The following is a 16,923-nucleotide window of genomic DNA, read 5'->3' on the forward strand; positions in this document are numbered from 1 at the left end:
AGACAATCATTTTGCGCCTTTTTTCCTGAGTTACCTGTGCAGACTCCATACCATGGCAAGCATGGAGCCCGCTCAGCTCATTGTCATCGTATGTCTCCTGGCTGCTGGCAGACGCGGTACTGCATTGCTACACAGCAGCAGCAACCCATTGCCTTGTGGCAGCAGACGGTGCAAATAGGCCTGAAAACCATCCTCATCGTGTCCGAGGTGCTCCTGGCTGCCTCGGTAAGGTCGGTCAGGAGCGCCTGGGCAGACATGGGCGCAGGGACTAAATTAGGAGTGACTCGACCAGGTCATTCTCTTTAGTCCTGCAGGCAGTCCTATTGTACCATCTTCTGCCAAGCAGCCAAGAGATGTGGATGGCTTGCAGTTCTACAGCACCGGCTGCTGCCAACCAAAGATGTAAAAGATAGATGGAGTAGATCAAAACAAGAAATAGATCAGATTTGTTTTGTATTCATTTGCTTCTCCCTCCCTCCGTGAAATCAACGGCCAACAATCGTTTTGGTGAGGTCTGTCAGGGGCACCTTGAAAACTTTAATGAAGATTCAGTCCTGCCTGAAATACCAGAGTGAGGGATAGCTTAGTGGGTTGAGCATTGGCCTGCTAAACCCAAGGTTTTGAGTTCAATCCTTGAGGGGGCCATTCTGTGTGACAGTTGTTTTTGTTTCTCCTTGATGTAAAGCCACCCCTTTTGTTGATTTGAATTAGTTTGATCCTCCAGCAGCCTCAGCATTGAATCCTGCCTCCTCTCATCACGCTGCCACCACCTTTCAGCTTCAGCCCTCTCTTCAGCCCGCCACTTACTCTCCTCAGCCCGCCACCTCTCCTCCCGGTCATTTTGTGCTTTCCTGCACTCTGACATTGTCTGCCTTCACGCATTCGTCTGTGTGGGAGGACAGCATGAGCTCAGAGAACATTTCATCACGAGTGCGTTTTTTTTTGCCTTCTAATCTTCACTAGCCTCTGGGAAGGAGAAGATCCTGTGATCCTTGAAACACATGCAGCTGGTGGAGGAAAAAAAAAAGGGACAGTGATATTTAAAAAGACACATTTTATAGAACAGTGGGTACACTCTTTCATGGTAAACCTTGCTGTTAACATTACATACATAGCACATGTGCTTTTGTTCCAAGGTCGCATTTTGCCTCCCCCCCACCACGTGGCTAGCCCCTCCCCCCTTCCCTCTTCCCGTGGCTAACAGCGGGGAACATTACTGTTCAGCCACAGGCAAACAGCCCAGCAGAAACGGACACCTCTGAATGTCCCCTTAAGAAAAGCACCCTATTTCAACCAGGTGGCCATGAATGATATCACTCTTCTGAGGATAACACAGAGAGATACAGAACGGATGTTGTTTGAATGCCAGCAAACATACACTGCAATGCTTTGTTCTACAATGATTCCCGAGTACGTGCTACTGGCCTGGAGTGGTAAAGTGTCCTACCATGGTGGACAGAATAAGGCTGCTCTCCCCAGAAACCTTTTGCAAAGGCTTTGGGAGTACATCCAGGAGAGCCTCGAATGCCAGGGCAAATTAATCATTAAACATGGTTGCTTTTAAGCCATGTATAGTATTTTAAAAGGTACACTCACCAGAGGTCCCTTCTCCACGTGGCGGGTCTGGGAGGCAGCCTTGGGTGGGTTCGGGCGGTACTGGCTCCAAGTCCAGGGTGAGAAACAGTTCCTGGCTGTCGGGAAAACTGGTTTCTCCACTTGCTTGCTGTGAGCTATCTACAACTTCATCATCATCATCTTCCTCGTCCCCAAAACCTGCTTCCGTGTTGCCTCCATCTCCATTGAAGGAGTTAAACAACACAGCTGGGGTAGTGATGGCTGAACCCCCTAAAATGGCATGCAGCTCATCATAGAAGCGGCATGTTTGGGGCTCTGACCCAGAGCAGCTGTTTGCCTCTCTGGTTTTCTGGTAGGCTTGCCTCAGCTCCTTAAGTTTCATGCAGCACTGCTTCGGGTCCCTGTTATGGCCTCTGTCCTTCATGCCCTGGGAGATTTTGACAAATGTTTTGGCATTTCGAAAACTGGAACAGAGTTCTGATAGCATGGATTCCTCTCCCCATACAGTGATCAGATCCTGTACCTCCCGTTCGGTCCATGCTGGAGCTCTTTTGTGATTCTGGGACTCCATCATGGTCACTTCTGCTGATGAGCTCTGCATGGTCACCTCTGCTGATGAGCACTGCACTCACCTGCAGCTTGCCATGCTGGCCAAACAGAAAATTGAAATTCAAAAGTTCGTGGGCCTTTTCTTGTCTACCTGGCCAGTGCATCTGAGTTGAGAGTGCTGTCCAGAGCGGTCACAATGGAGCACTCTGGGATAGCTCCCAGAGGCCAATACCATCCAATTGTTTCCACAGTACCCCAAATTCGACCCAGCAAGGCCGATTTCAGCGCTAATCCCCTTGTCGGGGACGGAGTGAGAAAATCGATTTTAAGAGCCCTTTAAGTAAAAAAAAAAAGGGCTTCGTCGTGTGGGCGGGTGCAGGGTTAAATCGATTTAACCCTGCTAAATTCGACCTCAACTCCTAGTGTAGACCAGAGCTATGTATCTACTCCCTTAGAACTGGAAGCAGATCCCAGGCATTCTGGGGAAGTAAACCCCAGAATATGTGACTGGAAGCTGTGTAGTTGTGTGATGACACATTTGCTTTGATGCTTGAATTGCAGGGTGTCCATGAACCTACAGGCCCCAGCAAGGGCTACGTACTGCTGGAAGAGCTGGTCAAACAGGTGGTCTCTCCATACCTGGGCTTGTGTGAGGATCATAGCTTCCCTGGTGGTACCTGCGCACTCGGTAAGACATGCCACACTGAAGCTGATGTAAATCCTTTTATTCAGGCACCTCCACTGGTTAATGTAAGGAAATGTGCAGTTGTGCCAGACAGAGATGGGAACTGACAGATGCACAGCTCCATGAGAGAGAGAATCAAAGGTTAAAATGTCCCCAGGTGGATTCCGATCAATACAGCCCTGGATGTAATTTATGCACATGTGAAAGGCTTTAATCTTTTCCCATGCCACAGTGAGCTGTAATGAAACCCCACAACGCTCCCCACTCTCAGGCTGCTCCTGTGGGTGGAATGATTAAAAGCTGCCACTGCATTCATTTATTTCCAGCATCTTGGCTTTTAGATTGCTCACCCCCTTGCCCAACACGAGATCTGATCCCTCCTCCTTCAACACTCACCTCCTCCCTCTTCTACCTGATCCCCTGATTCCACAACCACTTCCAGTTGCCAGTGTTCTCCTGTCCCCCCTCAGTTCCTGGAGTAGCTGATAGATCTGCCATATTCCTAAGGCAATGAGTTTCCAGGTATTGGTTCTCAATGGTTAAGTTTCTCTTACAGAGATTTTCTACTGTCTTTTTGTGTTCACTGCCTGGGGTTTCTGGGCAAGAAAAGCTACCCCAAAGATTGTGAATAAAAAGGGGTGGTTTAGGTCTAGACTACTTAGGTGGCTATCTAGAGCACCACACTCTGAGTGAGGGTATGCTGTGACTCCAGGAGACATTCTTCTAGAAAAGGAATCTCTCCAGTGGGTTACCATGCTCTAGAAGCCCAGCTCTGGATCCTGGCTTTCAGGAGAAGGCAGAATTACCAGGAGTGAAAGATCACAATCTGACTTTGTAACCAAAGGGATGGTATAAAAAAGCTCCCCCCTGTTCAGTTTGTAGCATTTCATAGATGATAGGCCTCATTTTAGAAAGGGGTCACAGTTTCAGGGTAACTACACCTATATTCCCCCTCTGTGGTTCCTCAATAGCACCCAATTTAGGCTTCCAGCTCCCAGCCATCATCTCTTTTGGTAGAGACCTGTGTCTGACTCTCTCTTGGAATTTTAAGACTGCGCAACTCTGCTCCTTATATTAGACTGTGATATCCGCAGTAAGCCATATTGTCTGAAAAGGCCAGCATCTGTGTTTTGTTTCTCCCTGAGGACTAAGATTGGTGTGTTGCCCTCAGTTATAAGTTACCACACAGCTCCTCTAAGCAAGCACATTTATTCTTAAGGTAAAAGCACCACAGAGAAAACACATAATAACAATACGAATTCCTAAATGCGTGCTAGCTAACCAGAGGTCATCCCCAACTCCAACCTCAGGGCTGGGTAGGTTCAAACTCACAACTGGGTTTTCCCTATGGTTACAAGTCCATATACCTCTTAGATCCAGAACCAGAACAAAGTCTGGGCACATCAGCCATTTCTTTGTACGGCTTGGGCCTTTGATCTTGGCCTTCTGTAACAAGTAATCCGGAGACAATGACCCTTTCCTCATGGCATAGCTTCAAAAGGCTGGGTTTTTGCATAAATGGAGTTGGGGAATTTGCATTAACTTCTCCGTAGGACTTCCCTAGGAAATCTACTTAACATTTATTGTCCCCAAAGTCCATACTTGTTTGACCCATTTTCAGTGTAGTACTTTGAACTCCCAGCTCTTGTATCTGTCACGTCTCCCACTAGAGAAGTTACATACAATCCTGGCCTGTGATAATACATACATTTAATAGAGTAAGGCCATTTAAGGATATTGCAGGAAATTTCCATACCTGTCACAGGAACCTCAATAGGATCTGGCGACACAAAGCCCCTCATCCTCAGTCTCTAGAGCAGGGGAGAAAAGAGAGCCTTGTGGTTATGGCACCTGACTGGGACTTGGCCTCCATCCTGGCTCTATCACTGACTCACTGTGTGACCTTTAGGTGAGTTATTTCTATGGGCCTTTTGTTCCTCCCTTCCTCAATAAAATGGGGATGTTGGACAAATTAGCAAATATTCACTATACTGTTCAATCCTTGTTACATCCATTCATGAAGCTAGAAGTGGTTAATTCACCTGCAGTTCCAAATGCAAACCTGATCATTGTACAGACTGCTTGTCCTAGATGATTAACCCTTACCCCACGTAGGGCAACTGAGTGTTGACCTGATGGGTCTGTGTGTCCGGTCGCTTATGGGGATTTGCATACTGCTGGAATAGTTTGAAGTGTAGCCACCTGACTCCTGTAAAAGTTTCTAGCCATCTTGTTTCCTGCCAAATAAAAAAGCAGCTAGTGTCATAAAAACCAGTTAAACCCAATCTGGCCTTGTAAAGTTTGTGCACTTAAAATCGTTGTGTTTACTTTGATTTAGTTGCTGTTAATTTGTTTGTTTTTCCCTTTTGCTCCAGCCCCTTCCTTTTCTGAACAGGCAGGGAAAAAGAAGAAGGGAAAACTTGTGATTTCATTACACAATGTTGGCAGCAGAGCAGAACTCTTCCCCAGATTATCTTGGCATTTTAAAAGCACACACACATTTTGAAAAACCCTCTCCCTAGTCTGCAGGCTCCTTTCTCTCTGGTTCTGGAAGAGCCAAGAGGTAGCAATCTGGGCTCTTAATGTGCAGCATAACAGCTCTGAAATCCAGAGGGATCCATGTCATTGGGTAGCACTGTAGTAGCCTCTGCGAAATGATTAGTTGGACTCTGGGTCTACTTGCATTCTCAACAGGAGCCAAGGACTGAATAAAAGGGCTGTTGAGCCTGAATTAACCTCTTCTCCCTAGAGCTGGATCTTCCAGGTTAGGATTAGGGAATAAAACTGAGTTGGTTTGTTTGTTTTTTTTTTAGATAAGGAAGTTTGCATGGGCCAGGCCCCTGCTATAGGTAAAGAAAGGACTTCAGCCTCCAGGGTTGTCAATCTGCCTACCGTCAATTCACATTAAACATGATTTTAAAATGGGCAGGGAATACAATCGGAACCGAAATGAAAGGGGATGATGGAGACTGGGGATACTGTAGGAGTAGTACCAAAAGCAGCAATTTTACAAAGATAAACTGTGGTACTGGCAGGGAAGGCAGGATATGAGAGCCTGAGCATAGGGGGGCTGGATTCGGCCCTTGCGAACCCATTTTACTTCTGTCCTGTCATACAACAACCTGTCACTGTGAATGTGGCTGGATCTTGGCAACAACACTCTGTTAGAGATTAGCCTCCCTTAGTCTTTCAAGTTCTCTTTTGCTGCTCTTGCCTTACCCACTCCCCCCCCCTCCTGTTTGTAGTTCTGTCCCTTATAACTTAACCACAGCTTGACCCCGGATCCAGCTGCCCCAGAAAACAAGTGTTTGCGTTATAAATGGGGAAGAAGATAAGCCTTCCCACCAGGTGGAACTGCATGACTGACCCAATATGGAGAGGTTGTTTGGCAGGAATGTCAGTGTTCATCTGGGTATGTATCTAAAGATTCCCTCCAAAAACCTCCCATTCAAGTTCCTATTTCGCTCCTAACAAATAAAACGTGAACTAAAATCCCAGCTCAGCTATTTGTGAGAATTTCCTCAGGGCAGAATCTTGTGTGGCTTCTGAGAGGATGTGAGATACAGCCTTGTTTCTGGTTTGAATCACCTCCTATAAGCCCATGAGTAATGCTGTCCATACTCACAGCCAGCGCTCCCTTCACCTTCTGCACAGCGAGTTGGGATCGAGCCCAAACTCATCCTGGTTTTCAGTCCTTGGCTCTAAGCTAGGGTGATTGAGTTTTAGAAATGAAAAACCAGAACACCTTTTACTCTAGAGTCTTGCCCTGCAGGAAAGTTTTGAAGATCAGAAGGGGTAAGGTGAGGGCTCTGGCATCGCATGTGTCCGAACTCTGCTTCGCACTCCAGAGAACCTTCTAGTACTCTCTTCGAGGGGCCAGGGAGGAATTTTCTTCTCTCCTACTCCTCTGAATGACAGCCATACACAACTGTCTAGGTACATTGCAACTAGCATTGGTTGGTTGTTATGGATTTGATGTGATGGCATGCTGCATAATGAGCAATGCGTGGTGCTGAGGAGAGAACAAAGCAAAATGGGCTGAAGTACGTTTGCCACCGTTGGTGGCAATATTAGACTTGCTGGACCCTTGGTCTAATCAGGTTTAACAAATTCTGGTGGCAGCCATACTAATTCCTCAGTCTGGCCAAGAGGAGATGAGCCTTGTTTCAACTGAGGGCCACCAAACTCCCTGCCCTCTGTCTATTTTTAGCACCTCTCCACACATCATCTGCCCAGGTGAATCCACTGCTCTCTCTTCCTCTCATAGCTGTAATTTGAGGCCACCCATTTCCTGGTACAGACATGGGCAAAGAATTATTCTAGCTTCTTTCATAATAGGGCAGTTTTAGTTCCTTTCCAGCACTTGTTACAGTGTGATCCCTTCTGGAGTACATGTGTGGCCCTGATTACATTAGTATCTGAGCCCACCACAATCTCTAATATATTTATTTATCTCACAACACCCCTGTGTGGTAGAGAAGAGCTGTTATCCCCCATTTCACAGTCAGGGAACTGAGGCCTAGATCCTCCTTTAGGTGCCACTGACATTTTCAAAACTTCCATTTTAACCCTGCCACCTGACCCTGTAGGTGCCTACATTTCTGCCAGTTGGCACTCCTAAAGCTGCTTATGCCCTAGTTCCCCCTTAATTCTCCATAGTAAAACAAGTTTTGACTACAAAAGATCGATTTTAAGTGATTATAAGTGATAGGCAAAAAGTCAGAATTAGTTTCCAAAGAAAACAAAATAAGCACACAATCTAAATCTTAAACTTGTAAGACATTAGACAGTATTTAGATCAAGCAGTTTTCTCACCCCACTGGATGTTACAGTTCATAATACACAGGTTTCACCCTTGAAACCTGAGCCAGTCTCCTTTGTTGGAGTCTTCGGTCTTCTGAGTGTCCTTGTTGCTTGCAGCATAGGTGGGGGGAGGAGGAAAGGCAAAGCATACGGCCACAGTGTTCTGTTTTATACTCTTAGTCCAAATGCTTGGAGAACATAAGTCCGGGCATATCTGGTGGGCATTGCTGAGTCACCAGGCAAGGTTAATTCCCCTGGTGTGGCCTTGTGCAAGTGAGTCATTGTAGCTCCCTTGGTGGACAACGGCTGTTGATGATTGTTTGACATCCGCTTGGGCGTTGGTTATCCCCCTGGTTATTGTCTTTGGGGCGCTAGTATCTGGGTGCTTCCCAAACTCACAGCATATTTTAGTGACAACCATACAACACAATCTTATAACTTCATATGCACTAATGATATACATATTTAGCTGGAACAATTTTAGCAGATCAGAACCTTTTAGCATTTTAGCTAAATTTTAGCATTTTAGCAGATCAGAACCTTTCCCATGGTACCTTACAAGGCATGCTTTATTGTGCAATATCACAATTATATACTAATGATGAATATGGGGGTTACAGCACACGCCCCTGCAGTATAGAATGTCACAAGAGGTATCAAGCACGAGCAGGAGAGGGAGGATTTCAGTTGCTCAGGTTCTAAGCTGCCTTAGGTGCCTACTTCCAGGAGAGAGTTCACAGCTGAGGATCCTGCACAGAGAGAGGTCCTTCTCTCTCAACTTGGTGCATCAGGACAGACACTTAGTCATGTAAACCCTGCCCTCTCCCCAATATTTCCCTCCTGTATTAGTTTATGTGGCCCCCTGCTCAGTTTGCTGGCTTCTGAGGAGCCCTTTCTCTAGCAGGACTTAGCCCAACTCTCCCTCTGTATTTTGAACACCTAAGTGCCTGCTGAGTATTCCACAAGGCAGCAGACCAGGTAGCCATTAGGGGTTGCAGTGCCAAAGTAACCTTTCAGGATCTGTCCTGAGAGACACAGGCCCAGATCCAAAATGGTATTTAGGCTCCTAACTTCCAGTGAAATCAATGATAATATTTCAATGAAAGTTAGGAGCCTAAATGCCTTTGTAGATCTGGCTCAAGTGACTGAGTCTGAGATCACATAGCAAGTCTGTGGCAAAGCCAGGAACTGAACTCTGGTCTACCCAAGTCCTAGGCTAGGGCCCTAACCACTGGACCATCTCTCCTCCCTTAAGTTCATTTAATATATTCATTTGCCTCTATAATACTTCTGAATGGGCTCTTGTCCCTTCACCAGGCTCCAGTTGGTGTAACTATCTGCTCTGTTGCATTTGGGTTGGAGAGATCTCCTCAGGCCTTACTTGCCAGCTTCACAGAGGTTTTCTAGCTGCCTTTGTTGCTGTCCTTCCAAGCTGGCAGCCGGGAGGGATAATTGAAGGTATGGAATCCAGAGTTCTAAACAAATGAGAGACATATGAAGCCACTGCAAAATCTAATTTAGAAAAGTGGGGTCATATGCTGGCCCAGTAGAATGCTGCCATTCAGCTCTCTCCTTATCCCAACTAACTGAAATGAGTAACCTACAGTTGAAACAGCCTCAGTCCTAGAAAGTTCCAGCGGCATGGGAGATCTTATCCCTGTAATTTTTGAAGCTGTCCCTTTCTATTAAAATCTACTTTGCTTGGTTATCAAGTCTGTTGTCATATGCTTCCCATTATGTACTATTGCACTGCAGCTAGCTCATAATACCAACTTGAGCACCACTTTTCATCCCAAAGCATTTTAGACTGCAGGAAGAAATCAGTGAAATGCAGCAATCTGTGGGGTGGAATGCAGCAGTCCGTCTGCATCAGCAGCTGTACAGAACAATTTTTAGCAGGGAGAGTTAGGATTTAACTTCTCCAACTGAAAACACAGGAGAAGGGGTTCAGTCACTGGTGATAGGTAGCCAAATGTCAGTAACTTATGTTCTTGCAAAAGATGCCTTGGGAAGGCTGACAAGCACCTCAGCTTTAATCCTCATATAAAGGACAGCAGCAAAGCACCCTATAGCCATGCTGGGGCACTGATTTAGGGATAACTAAGAGCACCACCCGTTGAATCACTATCACCACTTGTTGCAACTTTTTTTTTTTTTTTTTTAAATCTTCCAATCCAAATTCTGACCAGGTTTGACCCTATTTAGCATGTAAGAGCAGATGTGGGTGGGGACTGGCTGGCTGCCCACATCACAGAAATCGCCAGCAGAGAGGCCGAGGAGAGAAAGGCGAATGTGCTCTCTTTTGAGGCCTGGGGTTGGTCTCAGGCATAGGGGCATCATAGTTCGTGGGGAGGCTTTCCTTGATGGACTTGCTCTGGAAGGACTTTAATCCGCAGGGTTGTCAGGCTGGCCTCTTTAAACAGAACGAACATTTACACACACTGAAATCCCAGTTTATTCCTAGAGGAGTAAATTTTAAAGTGAACACAAGAGGCCTATTTGCTTGTGAATTTTCTCCCTGTGTTAAGAGTCCCCTGTTTGTTCTGGCTGTGAGTTTGCCAGGTGAACTGTCTTGGGCTTGGGTAGTCTTCAAATCTGCCTTGCTATAATGAAGAAAATAACAGTTATAAAAAATGGAGTGTTTAGAAACAAAGAAAAGAACCAAAATTCCATCTTCTGAGGCAGAACCTGCAACAAAACAATCAGGGAAGTGGGCAGCATTTTCCATAGCTTCAGTTTGATCTCCTGGAGACTAAGTACTAATGCAGTAAACTGTGGGGGTTGAGATGAACCTGCCCCCTAAAAAGCAATTGAGCTACCTTGCCTCCTGGCCCTTGGGGTTTGTCAAGCCTGAGAGGGTTAAAGTCTAGTGGGATTGAAGTCACTGAGCTAAGTAACAGTTGCACTGGCTTCTGTCTCCCACTGTGTCAACCTTTGGGTTTGTTTACTTCAGTCAGAAAAGCAGAAGCTATCATATGATTTCTCTCTATAAATACACTGGGGCGTAAACACCGGGGAGGGAGAAAAGCTATTTAAGGTAAAGGACAATGTTGGCACAAGAATGAATGGCCATGGGCAAACTTAGGCTGGAAATTAGAAGGTTTCTAACCATCGGAGGAGTGAGGTCCTGGAACAGCCTCTCGGTAGGGGTATTGGGGGCAAACAACCTAACTAGTTTTATGATGGCACTAGATACATTTATGAACAGGCTGATATGACGTGGTTACTTGTGATAGCAGGGGACTGGACTCGATGACCAGGGAGGTCCCTTCCAGACCTAAGTGCTTTGTCTCACCAGGAAAGATGGAGAGGCAGCGACTGCCAATTACCACTGTGTAACTTAGGTCTTGTCTATGCTAGACTAATTTTCCTATGAAAAAAAATGTCCGTCAGTGACCACTCCTCCCTTGGGGAGCAAGAGGGTAAACCAGGCACTCGCGGCCAGCAGCACACTAGCACGCTTATATGACCCAGGGCATAGGCACGGAGTTTTGTTTTTCCCTGGGGGCACTCCACCCCTGCTCCGCCTCCTCCCCTGAGGTCCAGCCCTCTTCCTGCCCCCCCACCCCACCTCCCCCGGTGGCTTCACCCTTGCTCTGCCACTTCCCTCCGCTGAGGCCCCGGCCTCTTCCCACCCTGCTCTAAGCTCTCCCCCAAGGCCCAGTCCACCCACTGCTCCCTGCTCTCTGCCCTCCCCCAAGGTCCTCTCCCAGTCACCAAACAGCTGATTGGTGGCAGCTGCCCAAACAGCTGATCGGCAACTGCTGCTGAATAGCTGTGGCTAGTGGGTGCTGAGCACCCACTATTTTTTTTCCCACGGACTTGGTGCCTGTGACCCAGTGGTTAAAGTGCTGTGGCCGGTCTGCAATAGTGTTGCTCATTGTTACTACCATTGGAGCTGCACGTGTGGTGGGAATGGTGAGACATTTTAGGAGAAAAGGGCTAATGTGGACACCCCCTACAACTCTCCCATATACCCAATCCAGCTTGCAGTGGGGCTAGCTGGAGCTGGGTCTGAAATAATGCGTTTACTGTGCCTGTAACATGCCTAAAACTGATTCTACCATTCTCTGAAGCCTGAAATGAACCTTTTTGAATGAGTGCATTATTGGCAGCATCAGGGTGAAGTTTTGTCATAGCCTGGCTGCTGCCAGTGGTGGAGTTTTGGCTGCTCCCCCATCCTTCCCTGTCACAATATCAAGTTTGTTTTGTGCCTTTCTTACTGATGCAAGCTTCCAGAAATGTTTCATAATCTTCAACGACTAGTGCTTTGCAATTTGTTATTCTGTTTCTCATGCTTTTCACTTTTTGGCTGGACAGATTTTATAGGATCTCAAAACTGCTGCTTAAGAATTAATTATTCCTTGACTTTTTCTTAGGTCATAGGTAGGAGAGATACAGGGATCCACTTTATCTGCTCTTGGAATACAGCCACTTCTGGGGTCGCGCACACCAGCTATTTAACAATGTATAGCAACTCTGCACAATGGTTTAGGGCAGGAGATGAGAAAGAATGCTGTGTTCAGTTAGAACTGCTGGGGGAATTTCGTTATGCAGATTGGAATTACCTGAATGGCAATTAGCAGGGACATAGGAGTTAAAACTCCTAAAAATACCAAAGTCCGTAGTGAATCAGTGCCTCAGAACATTGGTGGGATGCACTGTGGTGCAGGAAGTGACATCTTAGATGTTGAGTTTAAAATTAAGGGACTCTTTTCAGCCTTCTGGGATGTTATGCAGAGAATGTGTTAGCCTCAAGTCCTGGCTGTTCTGGTCATTCCATTCTGCATACTAGAATTCCCCCAGCAGTTCTAACTGAACACTCAGTTCTTCACTTCCCGTCCTAAACTGTTGGCCACGGCTGGAGATAGGACACTGGGCAGCGTGGGCCAGGACTCTGAGGTGGTGCCAAACATTCTCTGTCTCAGTTGCTTGGCTCGCTGGCTCACATGCTTAGGGTTTTACTGATCACCAAATGTGGGGTCAGGGAGGAATTTCCCCCTAAGTCAGATTGGCACTGACCAGGGAGTGGGGTCATCTTCCATTCCAGTGTGTGGGTGTGGGTCACTTGCTAGGATTATCTGGGTATCTCTCATTTAACCATTTCCCTGCAATTGTGGGGGCCTTGGGCACTGCTCTACCTCAGCCCCTCCTATTCTTTGCCTGTGGTACATAATAGTCTAGTTTCCTTGGATGTCATTTGCTTTGGCTAGGGTGAACATACATCCTTTTTTAAGCCTTGTCCTGGATGGCCTGACTTTTTTGGCAAAAGTGGACAAGAGCAAATGGGACAAATGCCCACTTTTGTAAAAAAAAAGTGGGGTATGGAGCAGTGTTCCCTCTAATTTTTCCCACCCATGTGCGGAATGAATTTTGTTAGGTGCATCAATATGGAGGTAATGTGGGGCCGAGGGGTTCGGAGTGTGGGAGGGGGCTCAGGGCTGGGCCAGAAGGTTGGAGGGTGGGGTGAGGGCTCCGCCTGGGGGTGCGGGCTCTGGGGTGGGGCCAGGGATGAGGGGCTCAGGGCTGGGACAGAGGGTTAGGGTGCAGGGGGTGAGGGCTCCAGCTGTGGGTGCAGGCTCTGGAGTGGGGCTGGGGATGAGTGGTTTGGGGTGCAGTTTGGCTGCGGAGGGGAGAGAGGATTCCCCTTCCCATCTCTCTCTCCCTGCATCCACACCCGGCCTGCAGGACCCTCCTGCCCAGCCCCTGAGCTCCTGGCCCGGGAGGCTGGCCCCCGGCCCCTCCCCTGCTGTTCCCCCTCCCCCGCAGCCTCAGCTTACTGCACCGCCGGCACAATGCTCTAGGCAGCGGGGCTCCGAGTTCCTGGGGCAGTCAGGAAGGAGAGGGGAAGTTGGATGGGGCGGCGGGGGGCAGGCAAGGGACAAGGAGAAGGTGTGGTTGGATGGGGCAGGGGTCCCGGAGGGACAGTCAGGAAGGAGAGGGGGGTTTGCATGGGGCGGCGGGGGGCAGTCAGGGGCAGGGGTTCCGGGGGCAGTCAGGGGACAGGGAGAAGGGGTGGTTGGATGGGGGGGTAGTCAGGAATGAGAGGAGGGGTTGGATGGGGCGGCAGGGGGCAGTCGGGGGCAGGGGTTCTGGGGGCGGTCAGGGGACAGTGGATGGGGCAGGAGTCCTGGGGGGAGGGGGGGAGTGTTGTCAGGGGGCAAGAAGCGGGGGGCGGGGGATAAGAGGCAGGGGCCGGGCCATGCCTGGCTGTTCGGGGAAGCCCAGCCTCTCCTAACCGGTCCTCCATACAATTTCTAAAACCCGATGCGGCCCTCAGGCCAAAAAGTTTGCCCGTCCCTGCTTTAGTGTATGGGTGCTGGTGGTGGCCTGTGAAACACAGGAGGTCAGACTCGATGATCTCGTGGTCCCTTCTGGCCTCAGATTCCATGACACTTTGTGTCCCACCCCAGAAGTGGCCACATTGCAGCAGTGAGTGACATGCTTGTTGCACATGGAATCTGTAAAGTGCACAAGGCTAGTGCTGGCACCACAGGTGTGGGCAGCTGTGACAAAACAACCTGTGCCCTGCCCCAAAGAGTGGACCGTACAAGTGTAATATGTTTCATATTGACTTTAGCTGATGGCAGAGCATTTTCTTGCAATACATTTTTTGGGCCAAAAGAATGGCTCCCCAAATCCTCTCTGGGGATTTCGTTCAAGACACTTGAGGAGGGAAGTTAGGCATCCAACTCCCATTGACTTTCAGTGGACGTTGGGCCCGCAGATGCCATTTGTGCCGTGACGGTCTCCCCCAGAGAGCCTGTTTACCACTCGTGTTTATCCCAAGTTCACTCATGGGCTTCAGTGCAGCTACACCTGATTCCCACTGTCGTAAGTAAGAGGAGAGTCAGATCCAGACACTGAAGAAGTGTCTGAGTTGCAAACTCCCTGCCAGTTTTTGTCCCACTTCCCCAGCAGGTGGCATTGGCCTCTGACGCATGCACTTTCAGGATACCTGAAGGCAAGCTCTTCAATTCAGCAGGATGCTATTGGGTTTATCTATGCCCTGCTGATCTCTCCCCTGCTTCATTTTTATTTTCTAGAGAGACGGTATTCCAGATCTCGTCCCAAGGCAAACCTGCTGAGCTACTCTTCCCATAGCATGACGGCTCGGCAGCCCAGCGAGATGGCCCTGACGCCACTGACGGAGCAGGAGGGCGAGGCTTACTTGGAGAAATGTGGCAGCATCCGTCGCCACACTGTCGCCAATGCTCACTCGGATATCCAGCTGCTGGCCATGGCCTCCATAATGCACACAGGGATCGTGATAGAAGAACCAGACAACAGTGACAAATGCCTCCTCCTGCAGCCCAGCTTCAGCCACAGGCAATGCTCCAGTGAGCCCAGTATCGCTGATGGGCCGGAGGGACTGGTAGCAACGGGCAGGCAGGAACCTACGGAACTGAACTGCACATCTGTCAGCTAGAAGGGATGTCCCCTCCAGGAGAGAGGACCATGTGCATTAAACCAGACGATGGGCGGTTGTATTCCTGCTGGGAATGTTGGAGAACATGAGCCTTGGGGATGTATTTGCTCATGTTGTTGGAACAGTCTATGTTCTCATGTCTCTTGGGAAGGGCGCCCTAGATTTTTATCTGACTTTCTAGGATCATTGTCAGTGGAGGTACCAGGCTGCTCCCAGCAGAGCATTCAGGACTGCAAGGGTTTCAGTGTTAAATGCCACTGTCTCTGTGTTCTGTAGAGCTCCTTCCTGAGCTGCTCAACATCCAAGTTCCACAGCTGTAGCCTCAGGTTCCCTCCCTTTTCCTTTTTGTGAAAGAAATTTATCTGAACGTTTTTCAATCTCATGCCGAACTCCTTGGTCTCATTAAATGGAGCCCTCCTCCAACTTCCAGCAGCAATTGGAGAGGACTGTGGCTAAAAGCTCACTTGGTCCTTGCCCTCTGTTGCTAGGATGGTGATGCCTGGGGTTGGGTTTTTCTTTTAAATGTATTGTACTCAGGGATTAAACTTTGTGAGTCTTGTGGAGAACTCCGCCCCAGATGCTTTGTGGTTTCTGCGGGTGGGGGTGGGATTTCCTTTCTTCTTTGCTCCCATTGCATACATGGGAGAGACTTCATCTGACTTAGCAAGAAGCCCAAATCAGAGTGAGCTAAAGCTCTGAATGGTTTTTCCTCTGACAGTATTGCCTGTCCATGTTCAGCCCCAGTGTGCACCCCCTTTGAAGTCAGTTGAGTCTTATGGGGAGTAAATGGAGGTAGGATTTGGTCCCACGTGTCCTACTTGGACTTTGGCATCAGGCGTACTGTCAGAAATGCTAGCATTGTCAGGATTCCATCATAAGGAGAAACCTAAACAGGTGGCTTCCAAGAGAAAAGGGGCAATATGGTAACTGAGGGTATGCTCCTGCATTGGAAAGGTGACTTGAAAGTGGCATTTTGAGCCCAGGCATCCATGGGTCGAACCCTGGAGCTGACATGGGGGAAATCAGCTTTGGAATGGTGCCTGAACTTCTAGCTCTTACAGAATTTATGAAACCAAAGATAACCATCTGGGTGTAGAGACAGGAACTCTAGCTCTGTTGCAAATCCATGCAGTGCTGTGACCTCTGATGATAGCTGGCTCATCTAAATGTTTCTTTTATCCCTTGCATGTCCTGTCTGCAGCTAGGTTTTAGTGGCTTTTGTTTTATTTGGAAAGCTACAACTGGTCCAGTTCTTAAGCAATGCTAGTGTCTGTCTGACAGTGGCATACAATGCATTCCACTCTCACTGCTACAGAGGGACCGGTAGGTACTCCAGAAGCTGCTCCCATAAGAGTGGAGTCAACCTGCTCCACAAATCCCCCTAGATATTCTGCTGATGTCTTGCTAAACAGAATTGTAAGTGTAATTACAAGCTGCTTTAAATTTCAGGCTCCATTTAAAAAGGCGACACCGCCCCATCATCTCTGAGCGTTGCCTGCCCATGTTCAGCCCCGATGTTTACCCTCTTTGATGTCCCCATGGTCATCAACATGCACATGTAGATAACAGATAAATCCATGAGTGGAAAGGTTTTCTCAACCTGCCAGGACCTGAATTCAGGGCTTTGTATTTCTCATGCTATAGGTAATGACTTTGTGTAAGGTCGGCTTTTGCAAGGTGGTGAGCACAGTTCCAGTCCCATTCAATGAAAGTGGAGATTGCTGGGCATCTCTCAGGATTGGGTCTCAATCGCCCGGACAGTCTCGGGAGTAGAGATTCTTACGAGGCTGCTGTTAGCATCAGAAATACCAGGGAAGAGCCCTGAGCTCTGGAGCTCTTTGCAGCTCCTGTGGTTGGTAACTGTAGGTCTACGAATGCATTT

At 48.2% G+C, this 16,923-nt stretch overlaps 1 protein-coding gene across 8 annotated transcripts in view; it reads left to right on the plus strand.

The window, feature by feature from the left end:
• The window catches only part of PRR5L (proline rich 5 like), a 69,833-nt gene extending 54,226 nt beyond the window's left edge, over nucleotides 1–15,607 (plus strand). For all 8 annotated transcript variants that reach the window (XM_084631419.1, XM_084631425.1, XM_084631426.1 and 5 more), the window contains 2 exons: nucleotides 2,686–2,812; nucleotides 14,659–15,607. In XM_084631419.1, the coding sequence (XP_084487545.1) occupies nucleotides 2,686–2,812; nucleotides 14,659–15,041 (510 nt within the window). In that variant the 3' untranslated portion in view covers nucleotides 15,042–15,607. The remainder of the gene's footprint in view (nucleotides 1–2,685; nucleotides 2,813–14,658) is intronic.
• Nucleotides 15,608–16,923: the final 1,316 nt, after the last annotated feature.

The sequence above is a fragment of the Lepidochelys olivacea genome (assembly GCF_965140295.1).
Source record: "Lepidochelys olivacea isolate rLepOli2 genome assembly, chromosome: 6".
In the NCBI taxonomy this organism is placed as follows: domain Eukaryota; kingdom Metazoa; phylum Chordata; order Testudines; family Cheloniidae; genus Lepidochelys; species Lepidochelys olivacea.